At 33.8% G+C, this 19,766-nt stretch overlaps 1 protein-coding gene across 1 annotated transcript; it reads left to right on the forward strand.

Annotated features, from left to right (window-relative positions):
• The first annotated feature begins 4,570 nt into the window (after nt 1-4,570).
• Nucleotides 4,571-16,249, forward strand: LOC103100388 (olfactory receptor 1020-like). The gene is made up of 2 exons (XM_007497676.2): nt 4,571-5,173; nt 15,323-16,249. The coding sequence occupies exons 1-2, from the start codon at nt 4,571-4,573 to the stop codon at nt 16,247-16,249; spliced, it is 1,530 nt and encodes a 509-aa protein (XP_007497738.2).
• The last annotated feature ends 3,517 nt before the right edge of the window (nt 16,250-19,766 follow it).

Here is a 19,766-nt window from a genome sequence, read left to right on the forward strand (position 1 = left end):
TACTAATGTTTCTAAGGATTTGGGTAATGTATAATGTCACATAGCATATTTTCATTAAACATCAATAGTACATCAATAGTACATAGTACATATTATTGCCATGGATTTTGGAGAAGTAGAGATTTCTTCAAACAATATAAGAATATGGAAAATCTGATGTTTTTGTAAGTATATTGCATAAAATGGTAACATAACATAACATAGCAAAAAATAAAAAAGCATAAACATAAAAACATAAACATGATTAGGATATATTAGTCCAAGTAGTGAATCAATGAATAGGTAGTTATTAACAATGTTATATTTTTTTATAAAATAGGTAGTACTAATAATGACTAGTTATTTTTATAGAAATTAGTTATATTAGAGTGTCCATACAGGTAAATGGATACTGTTTAGATGTTAGATAGTTTAGTAATAGTATAAGTAGATAGGGTTAGTTTTAGGAGATCTTATTTTTTTTAGGAGATTTTTTTGATAGAGCTATAGTTGGATAGATTAGAATTTGGGGTAATTAAGTTAAGGTAGGAATTTAAATTACATCCCTTACAACATGTATTACACATTACATAGTACCTAGTATATATCACACAAACATGTAAATAGATATGTAAATAAATGTAAATCATGTATATTATAGTTAGGGTTAAAATTGCATGATGGTGTATGTATATGTATATAAATATATGTATATATGTAACATTAGGTAAATATGGTATATATATGTAAAGCATATATATATTATATGTATGCATGATATATATGTAAAATTATGTAAGTGTTTATATTTGATTTCTTATCATATAATAGAAAATCTCATTTCTATGTAATAGTTTGAGTTTTGTGTAATGATAAGATTTTAATTTAGAATATAATTTTGTTAAATTTTAGTTTATTTTGGAATGTAGTTTGCATAAGTAATTTTGATGGATTGGTTTATTTTTTTGTAAAAGCTTATGAAATTTTGTGTTAATTGTACTTTTCAAAAATATATTAAGGTGTTATTTATGTAATATGATAATAATAAAATTTTTATGTGTTAGTTTATGAGTAGTATTTTTTGATTTTAATGTTTTGCTTTAAGTTTTGTGTTTGTATTTCTATTTTGATTTTTTTGCTTATTTTGCTTTTGAATATATTTTCTTTGTACTTTGAACTTTGTAACTGTTCAATATATAATTTTTCCCTTTTCTTTTCCTTGAATTAAATCCCCCTAGAGTAAGGCAGTGGTAGATAGGATAGGATTTGTGAGTGTAGATTGTTTTTTATTTGGGGTAAGAGGTAATTCAGATGGAATATATGTCTGTCAGTGCACAAATGCCAACATATTGTTTTCAACACTATTTTGACTTTGAACAAAGGGGAGAACTTTTAAAAGGAAAGTGTATAAGTGTGTAGAGAGAAGTGGCTTGAGGCAATCAGGAGGATTCTGGAATTTTGAAGGAGGGTTGGGCTGGACCAAAGTTTTTAGTTGTGGCTCTGGAGGTGTTGGACATAAATTTCCTTAGTGGTTAATCCTGACCTTTTCTGATTGCTGTTGTGCTTGCTGTATTTCATCGAGGCAGTTCCTGTTGAACCTGACCCATCTGCAATGATTTGGAGATCTGGTCTGGATCCTTTTTGTATATAAGACCTTCCATGGCCCTAGGAAAGCCTTACACAGACTCTTTCCTTAAATTCAACTTAGAGGGGTTTAGTTGTAAGTTTTAGTTAAGATCAGGGCCTGGAGATTTAAGGAGTTAGGGAGTATTAGAGCAGGAAATTCATTCCAAAGAATTCTCTGTTCAGAGATATTTAGATCTGATGGGTTTACATACATAGACCTTAGTTTAGATTATCCCAAATCCCCTTTTCACCTTCCCTGTTTCATTAAATACAACAAACTGTCCTTGTTATATAGTGGTCTGTGTTTATTATCTCAGGACAGGCTCAGCCTGGACTGGGCCTGTCAGCCACAGATAGCCTTTCCAAAGTTTATTCTTCTGACATTGGCCCTACAGTGTAACATCCTGTCCCATTCCTCAATACTCTATCATTTATTTCACTACCAATAGTTAAAGTAGGGCAAATGAACATACATGCCTTCAAGAATATACCTATGAAGCAAAGCAAGGGATGAACATATCACATAGGAGCATAGGCACTGAGCAGGATCCATTAAAAAAAAAAAAACTTCCTCTAATCGATATGGTTCTCCAGTGGTAACTCAAGAATGAAGAGTTTAATTGCTTATTAGGGATTTGTTTAAGTAATCCTTCAGGGAAAACACCTAAGGAATATATTGAGATACAAAACTCTGTATTTTATGACTTTGGATCAGTCTTAGAAGGGAAAAGTATATAGAAAGTCATCTGGTCTAACCTCTCACACAGTACAAGAGGGGATATGGAAAGATAATCACTCAGGCCAGGATCCCCTTCTGAAATAAACAGTATGGTACTATTCAAAGATGTTACCACTTTGAAAGGTAGATGATATTTCTTTTTCTTTTTAATTTCTTTTCTTCTCATTTTCTCTTTCCTTCTCTTTTCTTTTGTTCCTTCCTTCCTTCACTCTTTCTTTCCATCTTTCCTTCCTTCCTTCTCTTTATTTCTTCCTTCCTTCCTTCACTCCTTTTATTCTTTCCATCCTTCTCTTCTCTTCTTTCTTTCTTTCTTTCTTTCTTTCTTTCTTTCTTTCTTTCTTTCTTTCTTTCTTTCTTTCTTTCTTTCTTTCTTTCTTTCTTTCTTTCTTTCTTTCTTTCTTTCTTTCTTCCTTCCTTCCTTCCTTCCTTCCTTCCTTCTTTCTTTCTTTCTTTCTTTCTTTCTTTCTTTCTTTCTTTCTTTCTTTCTTTCTTTCTTTCTTTCTTTCTTTCTTTCTTTCTTTCTTTCTTTCTTTCTTTCTTTCTTTCTTTCTTCCTCCCTTCCTTCCTTCCTTTCTTTTTCTTTCTTTCTTTCTTTCTTTCTTTCTTTCATTCTTTCTTTCTTTCTTTCTTTCTTTCTTTCTTTCTTTCTTTCTTTCTTTCTTTCTTTCTTTTTCATTTTTCTTGCCTTTTTTCCTATTTTCCTTCCTTCTCTATAGATGCTAAAAATGAGTCACTTACTTTGCTTTTAAATATCTTCATTTTATATCAACTTGAAAATATTATTATTTATTAGAATTTCAAATTATACTCTCATTTTCATATCTACAGTTTGGTATAATTTTTAAATTCAAAGTTGGGCTTGGACAATCTTGAGTTTCAGATCTACAAATCACTTTAACCTAGGCCTGGCTACTAATTTAACTCAGACACAAACTCATTAACCTGAGAGATCTAGCCAGTTTTAATAAAAATTCATGTCTAAGTAGGCTTATTTGCTTAGACAAGTAAACATCTCATAAAATAGATAAAAACACATGAGTTAAAAGGATTTTTAGAATAACATTTTTAAAGCTCTTAATTATATGTTCTGCAGCCAAATTAATCTCTAATACCTTATGATCTTTGAGATATGACTACATTTTTATTGCATTATTTTTCAAAGTATTTTGATTTTGATATTATTAGAATGTTCAAGCTAAAAGAAAATTTAGAACTTCAAATAGGAATACCAAAGGCAAAAACACCATGTTTTAATAAATAACATGAAATTATTCATGAAAATAATAAAAAATAACCATTTCTTTGGAGAAAAAAGTAATAAATGCTTGACTTGTATCTTCAAAGATGGGTAAGTTAGTGAAAACATAACTCCAGTTACTATTTTATTTTAATAAGATTTTGAGTTTTTAATGAAACATTGTAATGCCAGTAATGATGAACATGGTGATGATATTAATTAGCATTTGTATATTACTTTAAGCTTTTCAAAAGACTTCATATATAATAATTCTTTTGATCCTTAGGAAAACTGATCTTATTGTCTCAATTTTATGAGAAAATTGAGAATGAATGGAAACAAATAAAGTAATCATAGTCAGATAGATAATAAATGCACAAGGTAGTATTATACCTCATCCATCATACTATTTAGGAGTCTGGTTACCTCTTCTTTTGGATTTAGATTTCATAAAATTATGTCTCTAGTAAAATCACATTTTTCTGAACTCAGGTAGGCAAAAAATTGATTCAACATAATGATATTCATGATAATATGATAAATATATTTTGGAAAATGCATATATATATACAGAGAGAGAGAGAGAGAAAGAGAAAATTTAGTTTGCCCTATATATGGAAAATCTTGGGTATGTATGTGTGCATGTGAGAAGGAATGAAATGAATAAGCACAAAGAAAAACCAAGAGATAAAAGTAAAGGGCTAGAGAGAACAAAAGAGACAAAAAGACACAGAGAGGGAATAAAAGGGTAGAGAGGTGATAGGAGATAGGAAGATAGGAAGATGAGAAGGAAGAAAGTGAAACAAGGAGAGAGGGCTGAAAGAAAGAACAAATGATAGAAAGGGAAAGAAGGAATCTAAAAAGTTATGTATGAATATTCATGTTTGGTAGAACAACCCAAAATGATGCAAAATTTAGCTTTCATTTAAAGAAACTATGCTCAAATGCCTGCTAATCTGTACATCTCTCAGTTAATAGGACATGAGAAAATGCCTCATCAAAACCACACTAAGGTAACTGAATTCATCCTCCGGGGACTAACTGAGGACCCAGAACTTCAGAAAATCCTTTTTGTAGTCTTCCTGGTGATCTACATCATCACCCTGGTGGGGAATCTGGGTCTGATCATGCTGATCCATAACTGTCCACGACTCCACACTCCCATGTACTTTTTCCTCAGTCATCTCTCCTTTGTGGATTTGTGTTACTCCTCAAACATCACCCCTCAGATGCTAGTCCATTTCCTCTCAGAGAGAAAGGCCATCTCCTATGCAGGATGTTTCATGCAGTGTCTTGCCTTCATTACTTTGTTGATTACAGAGTTTTATATCCTTACTTCAATGGCCATTGATCGCTATGTAGCCATCAGCAGCCCTCTGCAGTACAGCACCAAAATGAACCAGAATGTCTGCCTCTGCCTGGTCATGTTTCCCTATGTCTATGGCTTCCTCAATGGTCTTTCTCAAACTCTGCTGACCTTCCATTTATCCTTCTGTGGGCCCAATGAAATTAATCACTTCTACTGTGCTGATCCTCCTCTTATACTATTGTCTTGTTCTGATCCCTATGTTAAAAAAATGGCCATGCTCATAGTAGCTGGGTTTACTCTCTTAAGCTCTCTTCTCACCATTCTCTGTTCTTATGTTTTTATCTTTGCTGCCATTTTGAGAATCAGATCTGCTGAAGGCAGAAAAAAGGCCTTCTCTACCTGTGGGTCCCATCTTACCTCTGTTATTCTCTTCTATGGGACCCTCTTCTGCATGTACTTAAGACCTCCCTCTGAGCAGTCAGTGGAGGAATCCAAAACAATTGCTGTGTTTTATACCTTTGTGAGTCCCATGCTAAATCCCTTAATCTATAGTCTCAGAAATAAGGATGTCATTGAAGCCATGAAGAAACTATTCCAGGGGAACATGTTCATAAAAATGGCAGGATGAATTTCATAGGATCATAGGTCTTATATAGGAAATTAGTCTAACCCTCTCATTTTTACAAATAATGAAACTGACTCACTGAACTACCTTCCACTGAAAGAGGAAAGAACATGAATTTATGAAGCTCCTACCATGTGCCAGGAATTAAGTGTTTTTTTTTCAATATTTTTTCATTTGATCCTCACTGACTTTTGAAATTATGTTGTTATTATCCCCATTTTTACAGCTAGAAAATCTGAGGGAAACAAAAGTTAGATGAATTGCCCAAGTCTTACATTGCAAGTTTCTGAGGCTAGATTTGGAATCATCTCTTCCTGACATTAGACCCAGTATTTTGTCCATTATGTCATTTAGCTGCTTTAAAAGATAAAAAAAAAATAAACTCAATTCTAATCCAGTTTTGCTGATACAAAATCTGGATCTCTTCCCATTACGCCATAATTCAGAATTATTTTATATACTTAGCAACTGGAGTAACAGTGAGAAAAAGTCTATACTTTTCAGGGGCTTATAGCATCTGAAACACATATTCTCAATATTTTTTATAAGTGGTGTTGGAAAAGATGATTATTTTCTAGTTATTTTCATATAGCAGACCTCTTCATGCATTACTGACAGATCTCAAAGGATATATGGACCTTTATTAAAAGTATTAGAATGTTCTGTCTATAAGACTGTATACACTGGGGATCAGTCTTGGACTTTGGCTTTTCCAAAATTCACTCATTTGGCATGATATGAAGAATGGGTCACATTTTTCTTTGATGTAGCCAATGTTCTAATTTATTTTTGAAAATTAATATTTGTTATAATTTTTTTTGGTAATTTTGTTTTTCAATTTGCCCTCCAATGATTGATATTTGAAAATATATATATAATAAAATTATTTTAAAAGCTGATAATTTGACTGAAACCTTTTTTCCAGTTTTATAACCTTATTTTCCTAAAGTATATATTTAATCACATTTATAATTTCATTAAATTATTTCAAAATTTAAAACAAACTAGTGAAACCAACTTGTTCTTACATTATTTTGTTTATATTAGTTGTCATAATTTTATGTGAAGAGCATGTCAATTGAAAGAACTTTGAATGTTTATTCTGTAAAAGATATAATGACGAGGATGTGGGGAGAGGAGTCATGATTACTGCCTTTAAAATATCTGACTGGTTTATCTATGGAGGAAATGTCTGTTTGGTCCAAAAAGTAGGAAATATACATGAGAAGCAAATTAAAGGCTTATTGTCAGGGTAGGAAAAAATATAAATGCAATTCATACTGCACCAAATTAGAATGGGTTGACATAGCCATTGATGGCTCTCTCTACTTGGAAATCTCCAAGAAGAGACTGGCTGACAAGTTACTCGCTATATTGTAGAAGAAATCCTTATTTGGCCATTGGTTGGACTAATAATAATGGCTAGTATTTATATAAAACATTAGGATTAATATCAACTTATTCATATACAATCTCTTTTGATTCTTACCAATAACTTCAGGCTTCAGGAAGTAGGTGATATGATTGTCCCTATTTTACAGATCAGAAAATTGAGGTCATGAGAAGTTCAATCATTTCCCCAAGGTTCTATACCTTTTAAGTATCTGAAAGAAGATTAAAATTCAGGCCTTACTGACTCGAAGACCAGTGTTCTCCCTAAGTGGATCTCATCAAGATCCAGTGAAATTTGGCATTCTACAATTCTATTAATTCTAGTGGTCTATATTTGGGCATCTCAGCCAAGGAAGAAGAGCTTCTCTTAGTTGACTAAACTTAATACAAAATCCTGGGTGGTGATCTCAAAGTTGATATTGGAGGAGTATTAGGTCAAGTAGTCTCTATGAATATGGAATGATTTTGAGGAGCACAGAGCAAAGAGGAAATACAGAACACAAAGTTCTCAAACACCTGTGCCTGGAATTTTGCTTAGATACCTAGTCATGAGCACCATAGATCTGGAGAATGTGCAGTGGTAAATATTTAGAAGTACACAAGCATAAATATCATTGTTTTGATTTGTGAACTCAATAACTGTTTTCAAATTAACAACTAATATTTAATTGAAAAATACAAAATTTGCAATTTTTCACTTTTTTCTTTCTCTCCAATCTAGTTACTTTCTTATTTGTAGCAAATTCAGGTGCAGAATCTTGTTAATTTTTTTTTCTTTTTTCTGTAATTATTTTGTAGAATACATCAACTTATCTTTCTTTTTATCTTTTCTTTTCCATCTTTAATTTTAATCTTTAATCCAATGCTACTTTTTTCTTCTAAAAGTAAAGAACAATTTCTTCACATTTATATTCTTGAGAAAACAAAAGAAATATATAATTTTTTCCAACTGACACACTAATACACAGTCATAAAAATTCAAAGTGATGTCAAATGGCTTGCTACCAGTGACATATTCTTTTAAAATTCAAAATTTCATTTCTATCCTTGCTTACCCTATGCCTGGCAAACAGGAAGAACTTTGTAATTTCTGATGGATTGATTAATAGTCCCATATAGTGTATAAAGAACACTAGAACCTAGAATTTGAAACTCAGTGTATTATTTCCTCTAAAATATCACAGTGCTACATAGCTGAAAATCTTGGCTACTGAGACATTTTAGCCATACATTTTTTGAGTCAATTCAGAAAGTTATTTTCCTAGCCTCCTTTTTCCTATTACCAGTCAGTTGGTTGGCTGTTCTCCTTTGCAATCAAAGAGGACCAAAATGACATCACTGATTTTTTTGGACTTATGCATAAATAGGATTTAAGTGAGGCAGAGTTTCACAAAGCATTCAGCTTCACCTTCTCTTCCAGAATCATCAAAGTACAATGGACAGACAAAAATCAAGACAACTGGATCTCGGGATACAACTTTTTTGTTGTTGTTATCTAAGTTCCAAGGCCATGATGGTGAACCTAGGGCATGCATGCTAGAGAGGGCACTCAAAATGCTCTCTGTGGGCACACATGCCTTCGCCTCAGCAAAGAGTTCAGCAGAGTTTTCTAGGGAGCCAGAGAGACATGGGGCAAGGCTGCTCCCCTCCCCCTCTTGAAGTATGCCTGAGGATATCCCCTACCCCTCTAAAAGTTTCACCATTGCTGTTCTAAGCAGTACATAACACTTGCTTCCTCTGCCTTCATGGCCATTGGAAAAAAATTTATTTTCTCATTAGCCTCTTCAATCAGAAGAAGTCTTCACATGCCTGGGTGGGCACTGCCTTAACTTACTGATGAGCTTGAGGCATTTGTTACACACTATCTGGTTTATCCAACCATTCTAGAGGATTTACTAGGGTGTGGCCACTGAGCTACTTGGAGCCACAAATGAGAGCTGGGTGGCAGGGAGATACCAAAGGAAGCAAGCGGACCTGAAAAGGGCTTACCAAGACCTCACACCAAAGGTCCTATTCTTGCCTGTACATACCATAAATGTCATCACTAAGAGCTTTTTATCCCAGATAAACAATCAATTATTGAATATTTATTCAATGTCCACTCTCTGCCATGCACTGCGCTAGATACTGGGAATGAAAAAAAAAACATCAACAAAGCAATCAAAGAAGAAATAATTTAAGAATATCTGTCTAAGTGTTCTTCAGGGTTCCCACGAATTTAGTATCTCTTTATGAAAAGCAAACATATCCATTAATACAAAATATATATTACTGATGCAACCACCAGCATTTCCACTATGATATCTCATTGTGGAAAAAGGACATATTGCTGGGTTCTTGAAGACTAAGTCATCAGAGAACATAGTTTGGAATGTCCTATTGCTTCCAAGCTAGAAAGGTTTTAAGTGTGGGTCTAATAATAGACTTTCTGCCAGTCTTTGGAAGACCTGTGGAGTTAAATTGAAAGTCTCATGATCCAAAGCTTTGTTGCCAGATTATGGGTGCTTTTGTTTTGGTCATCACTCTCTCCCACCCCAGTTATAGTTACTTACAAAGGCCATTAATTAAGGCATGGTAGAACCATGCCCCATGTGGGGAGAGTGAGGAACTGCAATTAGAAAATCACAAATTCAGCAATCAGTCAACATTTATCTATAATCTATTACATTGTAGACACTTTACTAGAACTGCGATTATCAGTCAGTCAACCAATATCTATTATTAAGTGCCTACTATGTGTTGGGCAGCTAGGCAGTTCAGTGTTTGTAATCAAGAAGATTCATCTTAATGCATTCAAATCTTGCCTCAAACACTTATAATCTGTGTGACCTTGGGTATGTCACTTAATTTTTTTTGTCTCAGTTTCTTCATCTGGAAAATGAGCTGGAGAAGAAAATGGCAAAGTTCCCTAGTATCTTTGCCAAGAAAACCTCAAATAGGTCACAAAGAATAGAAAATGACTGAAGAACAATATGCCAGCCTCTGGAGACACAAAAAAAAATGAAATAACCCTCATTAAACTTATATTCTAAATGGGGGAGGCAATCCAAGTATATACAATGTAAATAAAACAAATGTATTTTTTATTTTGTGAGGTGCTAGTCTGTTTGAGGAGTAGACTTTGATCCTGAGAACCTAGAGCAAGTAGAGAGAGCATGCTCCAGAGCACCAGGCTTTACCTAGAAGCATTGGGATGGGCTCCATTGTTGAGAAGATCAATAAAGGAATGATGAAGGAAGAGATATTTTACCTGAGCCTCCAAGGGAGTTAAGGATTCTAAGAGGAGAAAGCACACTGTTTGATGGAATGTTAATTGTAAGTTAGTAAGTTCATAACAATCCATTTAAAAACAAAGAGACACAATGAGATCTAGTTCTGTAAAAATACTCCTCACCTCACAAACTACCAACACAATGGATTGTTCCTGGAATGACTGACTGAAGGAAGTTGGGCTGACTTTCTGTCCACCACAAACATTTGCCTAGCATCACCTATGTTTTCCTGGAGAAATGTCTTTATTTCTTTGAATTTCAGTGTATCAGTAACATGAGGATATCATGATTTTCTGTTTTTCATCTCACACTAATCCTGATACAAAATTTTTTAAAATTATACATTAATGGGTGTCACTATATAGTCATTAAAGTGGACATGTATGACAAATGAGAAAGTAACTAATTAGAAAAAAGAAAAATAAACAATATTCTGCAGATGAATACTTACCTTAAAGTTTCATACTCATTTAAAAAACTTTAATTGTTCCTTTTGGGGTTTTTTTGGGAAAAAATCCCCATAGATCACAATCTAATGGGACCAATTTTCCTATGAATAAAAGTCTATTGGTTGTTCCTTTAATACAATTACTAGGAAACCTTTATCAATAGAGATAGGGAAGACAATGACATTCAGGTTTCATATATCGCTGAGACATGTGCCTTGCTTTGCTTCATTATTGTCCCATGTCGAAAATGCAAGGTAAAGTGAATAAATGCCAATTTTCTGGGGAAAAATGGTGTTTGGGCAGGAAGAGGTAAAAATTGTGATCTCTATGTCTATTAGTGAACATTATGTGATCACAGATGATTAGAATATTGGAACAAGATGGGTTATTAGGATATCAAATAATGATAATGTAAAGGGACTAATAACAGTATAACAAAGCTGAGAGTGGCCTTAGAACATCATATTTGGAAAATATGGAAAATATTTGGAAAATTTGGAACCGTAGAACATAGAACATACTTTGGCAGGAGAGATCTTAGAACTGAACTGAATTTCATCTAATATCTGGAACATTTTGAAACGGTCTAACAAGGTTCTGTCATCTAGAAAAGTTCTAACGATACATAAATGATACCTGGCCTCCTACAGGCACAACACTAACTCTTAAGTATTGTTCCACTGAATTCTTGAGTTCTATTTTCTCTTCTTTATTTTTTCAGGTTATTCATTGTATTTTTAGCAGGTCCCACTTTTTCTTTTTCAAAATTTAATCTTTTTAAGAAACATTCTGATTTTACCTTTTATCTTGTCCCTTTAATATTTAATTCGTTTTTTCATTGCTCTTTGGTTTTTGTGGTTGTTTGATTTTCTTTTATAGTGTTCTGACTGTGGTTACTACAGAATTATTTCCTTTTCCTTTTAGAGATTGTCTTCACATTCTTTAACACCATAATATTTTACTGTAATGGAAATTATTTATGCTTATTCATTTTTTTTTTTACTTTCTCTGCTTATTTATCCAGGAACATGGACCATAAAGATGAACTTTTTTTCCTGTGTCTATCTTATTTGGCACATTTCTTTCTAGGTTAAGGTGATGTAGGGAAGCTCAGCTTAAACATGGCACTCCATAAAAATATTAATTTCTTCACCCACAATTATATTGAAACTGCTCTTTGAGGGGTTACCAATAATTTCTGAAATGATAAAATCCAGAGGCATTTTATCAATGTCATATGCTAGTCATAACAATAACAAATTCTAACTCTTTCTTCCTCACTTATTCACTAGTACATTCCTTTTACTTACCTTCCTCTTTCCCTAGTACAAATACTTGGAAGAGAACCAATCCATTACCAGGATCACTATTTTCCTGAATTGTCCCCTTTATTACCATTTGAAGATATAGTTCCAAAGAGGCTTATTTTTTATTCCTTATTAGTATGTTAGTGATATATAACCATTCGGCCTCATTCATTATCCAATTGGCCCAGTAAATGTACTTTTCTTGGTTTCTCTAGACTTTCTTTTAAAGTATCTATGCAGCACTAGTCTTTTCAAGAATTGTTTTAAAATCTTCTACAGCTTTGAATACCCATTTTTCTCCCTATAACACTATACTTCTCAGGGCAAGTTATTCTTAGTCATAATCCTTTCTCTTTTGACTCATGAAATATAGTATTACAATACCTATTCTTTTTTATAAGACATTTCAGGTTTCATGATATCTTCATCATAAATTACTGACAATCAGACACTTCCGGGACATTTTCAATATTCCTTCTTTGCTGTGGGAGATAATGATAATGATAACAACAGTGTTTACTATGTCCTGGTTATTGTGCTAAACTCTTTACAAATACAATCTCATTGGATTCTCACAATAACCCTAAGAATTAGGTATGATTATTATCTCAATTCTGTGGTTAATGAAGCTGAGGCAGATTGAGATTAAATTATTCCCCCTAGGTTTCATATCTAGTAAGTGCAGTAAGTGTCCATGATTGGATTTGAATTCATATCTTTCTGATTCCAGGTCCAACACTATCCACTGTGATATTTGACCCCGCATTTTAACTATGACTTTTCTTTTTGAGGTTCATTCCTAGAGATTATTAGTATTTTTAATACAATTTGTCATCTGATTTTAATAAATATGAGTTTTATTCATTTGTTTGTTAGAGAATGATGAGAAGTCTCTAGTGCAGAAGTATCTAAATTTATTTCAGTTAATATATAAATATAAATATATATATATGTATATATATATATGACACTTTCTCAGAAGGGACTATAGAGACAGCAAAAATTGTTTGGAACGAGATAAACTTTTGGTATTTGGTGCTTTCCTCTTTTCCCCTGAGGCAAGGGAATACTAAGATATGGGGGACTGTGATAGATACAAGAGGATCTCTAGAATAAAAGAAGAGAGGGCATAAGTAAAGATACAGAACATTGCATCACAGCAATGGTCATGAGTGGTAGGAACATTGACTTTAGAAGAAGTTTTTCCTCCTCAAAATCACATCTCCAGGGAGAGGAGAGTGGCCAAAACTAAAGGAATAAACAGTCTTGTAAAAGAATGAGGGTTTTTGTTAATTGGTTTTTGTTGTGAACAAAATTAGTTGGTTTAAATGCTAATGGAAAACTATCAGATATATTGTGAGCAACAGAGGGAGAAAGTAGCCATCATTAACTCTTATTTAGATGAGTTCAATTAGCATTTGTATTTGAGTATGTTCTTTTATTCTATTATTAAAGATGATATCTTATTGACCTAATCTTATTTCTTGTATGTACCTAGAGTTCAACCTGGGTTTTGCATTTTCCTATATCCCTTTGAGTCATGAAAGTGGGATGTTTCTGGGTGATACACAGGAGAAAGTTATCTTTCTCAGCACAGGGATAGGATGCCAACCTTCAAGTTTATTGTTATCATGGGGGCATAATCAAGAAGAAGTCATGTTCAACAATCACACTCTCAAGAGTACAATCACAATGAATCTAAATGCATTCTTTCCCATCAGAGTATGGGCCTAACCTGTTGTGGCATATAGTGTTGTATACATAAGGACACATATGAGTTTATATATGTACAGGTCAGAGCCAATAAATATTTATTATCCAACAAATAAATATGTGCTAGGTACTGGGGAGAGAGGAAAGTCATAATTTAGTCCCAGCATTCAAAGAGTTCTCCATATAATGGGAGAAGATGCTTTTTTAAAGACTAAAAATAGAGGGGAAAGGGCATCATATAAAGAACATGATGATGCCCTACATCCATGATGGGAAGTAATCTGAAGAGATGTGAATTGTGGATTTGGGTTTATCTTGCAGAATGAGTTTCTGAAGATTATTAAATTCAGAAGGTCAACTGGTAGAAAAGATGATGAAGTCAATTCTCTTGGTACCCTCCTCAAAACACGGGTGTGGGAAGATCTCACATATATTGTCACCCTTTCTGACCAGAGAGGAGAAACTCTAGGAAAGTGAATAACAAGATATGATTTTTTAATTGATTTTGTCTTAAATAATTATGAGATTTATTTTCTGGACCTCAGGAAATCTAAAAGATCAGCCAAGCAGGAAATGATGAAATGACTATAATTCACAAAATACACACACATAGATTTAATTTTTCCTCTAAACTCTAGGTTCTATATAACCAACTGTCTTCTGAACATCTTTCCCTGGATCCCCTTTCAGCAACAAACATTCAACATGAATAAAATGGAATCAATTATTATGTTATATCTCTTCCTCTCCTGGTATTCCTGAGTTCTGTTATCATAACCAATATCTTCCCAGTATTTTAGGTTTACATCTTCAAATTGTTCAAATTAATTGTGTATTCATTTGTCTTCTTCATATTTTGTGGTACTGAGAAATAAGCTCCACAAACACAAAATTTTGTCCTTATCATTTCTACCAAGGTGGATCAGTGAGTTATAGAATATAATCTGTCCTAGTGATAATGAGATTCCTTCTCAGAACTCAACTTGGTCTTTGACTCCTCGTTAGTACTTATCAAATCAGTAGAGTAGCTTGTGTTTATACTTTATCATCTTCCTGGACTTTAAGCTCTGCAACTAAAATTATATCTCTCTTAGTGCTAAGCAAGTCAGTTCTAAGTGAATATTTGTTGAATAATTATACTGTAAACAGGTGTTGGTATGAGTGAAACTTTAAAGAAAATGCAAGGCTGAAGACATAGATAAAAACAGAACACAATGTTAGAGGTCATATATTGCTGTGAAAAGTTCAGTGGCTCTAGGGGCAAGAGATACTTGAAATCTGACCATACCATTTATTATATGACCTTACTGTTATGCTAGGAAATACCCTGTGATTCAACTTTTTAAAATAATGGGGTTGTACTAGATATTCTTTTAAGTTCTTCTAGTAATAACTCTAGATTGTTATAATTTATTTCAATATCCTTTTTAAGGGCCATTCTAATTCCAAAGTAACTTTAATCTGGAAATTAAATAATACACAGAAGAATAAACTTGGAACTAAGGAAGGAACGTGACTTAATCAAAGTAATAAATTTAATGACATTAAAAACAGACTTTTGAATTATCCTGTCAATACCCAAAAGTATCCCTCATTTATTTATCCTAACCACTGATATGCTATATTATCTTTCTTAGCTTGACATGAATAATTAGATACATGGGTGAAATCAAGGTACGGAATCAAACAGAGGTGACTGAATTTGTCCTGTTGGGACTCTCAGAAAATCCCAAACTTCAACTTATCCTCTTTGTGATATTCCTCTTCATCTACACAGCCACCATGGTGGGCAATTTGGGCATGATCCTGTTGATCAAAATTGAGCCTAGACTCCATACCCCTATGTATTTCTTCCTCAGCAATTTGTCTTTTGTGGACTCATCTTATTCCTCTTCAATCACTCCCAAGATGCTGGTAAACCTCTTGGATGAGAACAAGGCCATCTCCTTCAATGGTTGTGCAGCTCAGTTTTACTTCTTTGGCTCATTTGTGGGTATTGAGTGTTTTCTCTTAGCAATCATGGCATATGATCGCTATGTGGCTATTTGCTACCCACTATTATACTCTGTTATAATGTCAGAAAGAATTTGCCTCATGCTGGTCATTTCTGCATTTTTAGGTGGTTTTAGTAATGCAGCTATTCACACTGGTATGACCTTCAAGTTGTCCTTTTGTGGCTCCAATCTGATTAATCATTTTTACTGTGATACACCACCCCTTCTGAAACTCTCTTGTTCAGATACTTATATCAATGGGATACTCATCATGATTTTCTCCAGCCTCATTGTTATCAGTTGTGTGTTGATGATCCTCATATCTTACCTTTTCATCCTTGTCACCATCTTGAGGATGAGGTCTGCTGAGGGTAGGAGCAAAGCTTTCTCCACCTGTGCCTCCCACTTAACGGCTGTCACCATTTACTTTGGGACCATTCTATTCATGTATTCACGTCCCACCTCTAGTTATTCAATGCAGCAAGATAAGGTGGTCTCTGTATTTTATACAGTGATTATTCCCATGCTCAATCCCTTCATATACAGTTTAAAAAACAAAGATGTTAAAAATGCCCTGAAGAAGGTTTTACAGAGACATATATCTTAAGAACTTTAGAACAATTATTTAATAATGAACTCTATTTTCTAATTTGTTTAAGTAATTATCTGGAGATGGAGATATTAAAAAATGTAAAGCATTATTTAATGTCATAGTAGCTTGAAGCAATTTAATCCATTATGCAAAATCAACATAAAACCTTTGGAAAAAATCTTGCTCATTGTAGAAATTATATTTCTCTTTTAAAAAAAAATCCTTTCTACATTGGTTAAGAAAATCAGAGAAACTCAGTTACTTAGATACATTTTAGAAACAGAAAAGTTGGATAAAGTTGATAGTTATTGTTGGATTAAAAGATAAGATGAAAATATGAATATACTTAGATTTGGTGTTGTGTATCAAATGTAAGCTACTTAAATTCCTAATTTAGGATTTTCTTTCAGAATTCTAATCTTATCCAATATTGTTTCACTACTATTAATTTTTTAAAACCACTGCAACATGAATCCTGATAAAACAATGAAAAAGTCCTTGATTCTCTGCCTTAAGCTACCTCATTTATTTTAGCTACAAGCTTTTATTTTTCTTTCCCCTGTCCTTAATGCTCCCTCTTTTATCATTTTTCATTCATTTAAGCAAATTTTTGGTTATTTTTTTACCCATTTCAGGTTCCAGAATAATATTATGGTCCATCAGGAATCTTAAAAATGTTATTTTTATTTACATATTTTTCTGGAAGTATATTTGACTGTGTATATGAATAGATAATTTTTTCTCATCTTGGATTCATCACTTTTAGAATTCATGTCATGTGGTCATAAACCATAAAACAAAGCAGTACATAAACCTAGGACTACCACATCACAGTTCAGTATCTAAGAGTAGAATAAAGAACTAGAGATGAAAAGAAACTGATCTGGAACCACCCCTAAATATCAACATTGAAGATCAAATTCTAAACAAAATTCTAAGAGGACATACAGAAAATGGAGTCTAGACAGACACAAAAGACTTAGAGGTATAAGGATGTTGTCATTTTTCTAGGCAAACTTATTCTTAACAAACAATAGCACCTCATTCTCTGTTCCTTGTATCTCTGTTGGAAAAGATAATCTGGAATGCAAAGATAGATTCATAAAGAGTTTACATCTCCTATAAGATAAGACTAAATAAGATAACTGCATGATTGGGGAAAATAACAGAAAAATTTCTATTTCTTTTTTACTGTATAAAAAATACTTGTGATGTAATCACTACTTGTATAACTTTATACTAATCCCTAGGATGCAGACAAAAATCAAAATGGTTGCTCCTCTCAAAGATATTACATTCTATAGGCATGTGCAACACGTAACCAGAGAAAATTCAAATAATAAATTGTCCTCCCCCTTTATATCACTTTTCGTGACTATATCAAGGCCTTTACTCTGTTTCATATCATACAATAAATAAAGCAAAACTATTTATTAAGCATGTATCAGATACTGTGTTTGGTTCTGGTTATATAAAAATCAAAGTCAGTGGGTTCTTTCACTTCAGGAGATGACATTCTTTTGAGGGGATATAAAATGTAAAAATGTAGGTGTAAAGGGAAACCGTCAACTGTGGGAATTCATAAAGGCTTCATGTGGTGTTGCCTGAGATCACTCTTGAAAGAATCATTGGATGCTAATAAATGAAAAGGAAGTTCATTCCAGACCCTTCATGAAATCAGGTCAAAGACGTGGAAGTAGTAATAAAACCTGTTTGGTTTTACTAGAATGTTCATGAATGATCACAAGTTCAAAAAAAAATGTTAGGTTAGTACCAAACCAAGCAGAATCATTTGTATTCAGCCTTGGAGCTGTAGAGGTAATAGTTGAATAACAGGGAACCCCAATTAGAGAACACAGGCTTTGGGAAAATTGTTTTGGCAGCCATCTAGTGGATGACATGGAATAGTCAGATGATCCTTGGAAACAGAGAAGAGCAGGCGATAGCAGTGGTCCAGATGGGAAAGGCTGAGTACCTGAATTGAAGTGATGACCAGATGAATAAAGACAATGAGAAGAGTTAATTAGATGAAGAATGAAGTAAAGAGAACCAGGACAACAATTTATACAATAAGAATGTCTTGGAAGGATTTGAGGATTTAAGAAAAATGATCATGAGGTAGAGCCATGATGGTGATTAGAGGCAGAGAAAGCTTGAAACTCTCTGAGAATTCTCTACATCCAAACTTAAAATCATGTTTAAAACAAATACTGGAATGACATAACTAACAAGGAGATAAATTGAAGAATTTTTTTCTGTTAGAAAAGAGCTTAAAGAAAGGAAGAAAGAGGTGAAAGGGGGACACAGACAGCTTTAATGCCACCTAGGCCATAGCCAGGCCATAGCCAAGTAATCCCCCACAAGCCAATAGCAAGCACTCTAACCCCATATCTACTACCTCAGGTTTTGGACCTGAGCAGAAGACAACATCAACACCTTGATTTCCTGCCTGAGCCAATTGCAGAGCACCTCCATACCCATCCCTTGAAATTCTAAGCTCTAGCATAAGCCTCCAGTGAGGTCCCATGCTCAAGAGCAAGACAATCCACAGTGTGGCTGGCCATTATAGGCCCAGAATGTGTCACAGAGCCTCTTACTAATCCCAAACCCCAGCACAAGGCAGTCTGTAGTACCCCTGACTTGTGTAGGCCCAGATTGAGGTCCAAAGTCCCTCCCCAAGCCTGAGGTTAGGCTCTGAGCCTCAGTACAAGTACAGTGCTCTAAACCTTTCAAGCTTTCCCACTCCATCCCCACAGTCCTTGGGGTAGACTAATTCATCAGTGGGAGTTGGCTTTCAGAGCTCCTACCCCAGAGGCCATCATAATACCTTGGAAGAACTGAAACTTGCAGAAACCCAGACCTAGAACTGAGGGTAACAGCAATGAAAAACAAATTTAAGAGACTACCCCCTTAACTCTGAATATAGCACCCACCTTTAAGATAAAACTAAAAGTTGAATGAAGTCAAGGGAAAAAAGAAATCACTAATCACCAAAAACAAACAAATGCCTAAATCAATCAATTCTTACTTCAATTCTGTTTTCTCTTCTAATGAGAACTAGATTCTAAATGATAAAAAACAAAACAAAACAGGAAAAATTAAAAGAGTATTTAATAGCTTTAATGAATTCAAGTGACCTGGACCAGATGAACTATATGACAGAGTGGCATAAGTATTGGCAGACTATTGCTTTTGCTCCATACTTGGTTACTGTTTTCTGCTCCTGACAGGAACTGCCCACTGCCTCTCTGCTGGAACAATGGTCTATGGTGGAGGCTCCTCCTCTTTTGTTTTCTACTTGTATGAGCATCAGAAGATATTTTTCCTTGCCCAGATCTCCATTTTCTCATCTCTCACATTATTTTTAGACTATACCATCTTTAATGTCTCTTCCAAGTCTAAATCTTACATCTTACACATTTCAATCAATCAACAAGCAATTTTTTTAAAGCATTGACTGCATGCCAGGCATTTTTGGACAATAAAAGGGAGCAATGAATTAAATAATCCCTCTCACAAGAAGTTTCCATCC

Source organism: Monodelphis domestica, chromosome 6, assembly GCF_027887165.1.
Source record: "Monodelphis domestica isolate mMonDom1 chromosome 6, mMonDom1.pri, whole genome shotgun sequence".
In the NCBI taxonomy this organism is placed as follows: domain Eukaryota; kingdom Metazoa; phylum Chordata; class Mammalia; order Didelphimorphia; family Didelphidae; genus Monodelphis; species Monodelphis domestica.